Source organism: Etheostoma cragini, chromosome 11 (genome assembly GCF_013103735.1).
Source record: "Etheostoma cragini isolate CJK2018 chromosome 11, CSU_Ecrag_1.0, whole genome shotgun sequence".
Taxonomy (NCBI): domain Eukaryota; kingdom Metazoa; phylum Chordata; class Actinopteri; order Perciformes; family Percidae; genus Etheostoma; species Etheostoma cragini.
The window spans coordinates 1,700,467-1,703,493 of record NC_048417.1 but is presented as its reverse complement, the minus strand read 5'-3'; the positions used below and the strand labels follow the sequence as shown (position 1 = coordinate 1,703,493).

Here is a 3,027-nt window from a genome sequence, read left to right as displayed (position 1 = left end):
AAGGGGGGGGGGGGCGTACTTTAGCGAGTGGTTCCTGGCAAGCTCCGGCTGCCTTTCCTGCAGGATCTCAACGATGTTGGGTTGCCGTAGAAACGCCACTATCTTGTCATTGTAGGCTGCAGAAAACGAGGAACGTGCATTTATAAATCTGCGTCTGTTGCGTGTGTTTTCACACGTTATGCATGCTCACATTGTCCGGTGCCTGACCTACCCACAGGAACCACGTCGTGGTACTGACTTCGACTGGAGCCGCTGAAGGTGCTGGACGGGCGGGGCGTGATGGGCGGGTTGGCCTGGCGGGAGTCGTCCACCACCTGGGACAGAAGGAAGCACCACGGTCCAGGTTATATACCCTGGGTCTGAGACCGGACCCCCTGCCAGTCAGTTCTGCATGTTCTGGCCCATTGACTGCAAATCTCCTATTTCTTATGTTTCTGCCAACCTTTTTCTATAGATTTACAATCTGCCATTTTGTGTTGGTTTATTCCAGTACTGTATAAGATCAACATGCAGAGATTCAAATTTAGTTTGAAGAAGTAGAAATCACAATAAATATGTAATCAACCCAGAATTCAAGATTTCAGATGACTGCTGTGTACATCAGGACGCCAAACCTAGAAGACAAACTAGTTAATCCTAGACAGTCTCCTGTCATTAAAGACTACTTTGTCAGCTTCTCAGATAGCAGATGTTCCACAAAGTCCTTGAATTGATCAGGTGAAAGATTTATTTTTTTAAACATTTCCTGCTGCCTTAGTTTAAAGCTCTTTCCTACCAGGGACCTGTTATACCTGCATATCCAAAATCATCAGCTCAACCAGACAACATTGCAGCTTATATGGATTTAAAAGGCAACAAAAGCTATCTTTTGCCTTCTCCATGTGTTTTTGCAGAGGTATCACTAGTAATTTGACAATAACTAAGTGATGCTGTCATTCCTACATACAGTTGAGCTTTGGAAGAGATGAGCGGCAACATGATGGGAGCAACCTGTCTCTCTTCCTTTCCAAATATGTTTGTGTTATTCTGGCAATAGAGTTAAGCAATATTACACAGTAGGGTGTGATATCATGTCAATATTAGGAAGACTGTGATGCAGCACTCGCCTCGGTCCGTAAGCAACACTAAAGTGCCATTAATAGGACATTATATCACACCCTCTAGTGTAATATTGCGATTATACAAAAACGTTTACCAACAAAATGAAATTTATAATCACTATTTTTGTGTTATGGGACAATTCTATCCAAAAAAAATAAACAACAAAGGACAATTTCTCGTCCCTCCCTCTTTAGTTAGCCAGACAACTTAAGCTAACGTTAGCTTTGCATAGCTCGGGGGGGTTCCCAGAACTGAATAATTGCTGCACATATAAAAACTAAACTCTGAGCTTGTTCTAAATGTCTAGCTGACCAATCAGATGGCCTGGTCCAATCAGATGGCCTGGTCCGAGCTACTTGTTGTATAATAGAACATCTGGAAAGACTGAGTCAAAGACAACAACGTTTGATGATTTAAAATGAGGTGATGTTTCACTGGACTAGGGATTGGGTCAAATTTCTACTCTCTACATGACTTGAATGACGTCCTTGCTGGACGGGTCCACCTCTGGGACTACAGCAGCAGGACGACGTCCCTGCCTGGGCCCACAGTGCAGAGACTCACTGAGCATGTCCCTCCTTCTAACTTGCATCTATAAACAGTGCGGCGTCTCTCCAAGTCTTGAGTTGATGCTGAAGTGTTTGAAGTGGTGCAGTGGCAGCCTCTCTCTTACCTCCCCAGCACTGTGGCTGCGCTGGCGGCTCAGGTGCTGGCGGTGGGCCAGCAGTCCCGTGGACCGAGAACTCTGGAGGGGTAGCCGAGGGTCGATGAAGGTCGTGGAGCGACAGTTGTGATCCACGAAGAAGGGCTGAGGATTGAGATGCACATAGCCACGGTTACGCATGGATAAACAGAGACACATCTCCACATACAGCGCAATGAGAGTGCAGATTATAAAGAAGCAGCTGTAAAGACTACTGGACAGCTGAACAGAGATTATAATCCCTGCATACACAGCAGCTTCGGCGTTGGGCTAATCCCAGGTCACAAGTCAAAGGTTTGGGATCACAAACACACTTGTCCAGATCAACGCAAGTTCATTAGAAAAATAAAGCCTGCCATCTGGTGCAGGGCTCACGCTCTCAAACTCTGTTCTCTTCGGGAAACAACAACAACCTTCGAGCGAGCGAGCTACACGCTGAACATCGCAAGTTTTTAAGACAATTTGGATCGTGTAAAAAGGAAGCCATGCTTGGTTCTTTCGGGTAAAGATTTACAAAGAATATGTAAACAAAGAATAAGTAAACAAAGAATTTACAAAGAATATGTCTGGGTCAGGCCCCCTCTAACTGGGACATTTTGGGACTGATTGGTGGGCTTGATGTGGACAAAGTGCACACAGAGATCCACTGGTAAGAGCCAATGAGGTTTTACCATGTGTCCAGCTGATTTAAATAGCTCACGTTATTGTATTGTTTGAACAGTTACTTTGTTTAATATTGTATGTGACGTTTTCTTTTGCGCGGTGTAAATGTTCCTTTAAAACAAGTTCCTTCCCAAGATTATTTTGCAGAGCCACCGTCGCTGCGGAGAGAGTTTAGCGCCGCCCAAGATGATTGGGACTGGATTAACCCTCACGTTGTCCTCACGTCCTCCTGTATCCAGTACGTGTGTGCCTAGTCTCGCCTTGCCAGACCCTACCCCAAAGGGTACAAGAGGAGGGTCTGGCCACTCCACATAGCACCCAGGGATGGAAGGAAAACCTGCTCTGGTTTATCGACATTTCTTGAAACCAATCACAATCGTCTTGGGCGGGTCTAAGCGCCGGACGGAGCCATGGCACCGCTGCTAAATAGTCTCAGGAAGGAATTTGTTTTGGTGAAATGTGTACGTTCAAAGTTGTGTTACTCGTCAACAGAAAACTCTGATTGGACAGATAGTCTAGCTAGCTGTCTGGATTTACCCTGCAGAGATCTGAGGACCAGG

The 3,027-nt window shown here is 45.7% G+C and overlaps 1 protein-coding gene across 1 annotated transcript in view; it reads right to left on the bottom strand.

Annotated features, from left to right (window-relative positions):
* The window catches only part of LOC117953173 (E3 ubiquitin-protein ligase HECW2-like), a 29,081-nt gene that overhangs the window by 13,880 nt on the left and 12,174 nt on the right, over positions 1-3,027 (bottom strand). Inside the window, exons 14-16 of the mRNA XM_034885989.1 lie at positions 1,775-1,909; positions 212-314; positions 20-116 (exon numbers count right to left, since the gene is read on the bottom strand). Coding sequence (XP_034741880.1) covers positions 20-116; positions 212-314; positions 1,775-1,909 — 335 coding nt within the window. The remainder of the gene's footprint in view (positions 1-19; positions 117-211; positions 315-1,774; positions 1,910-3,027) is intronic.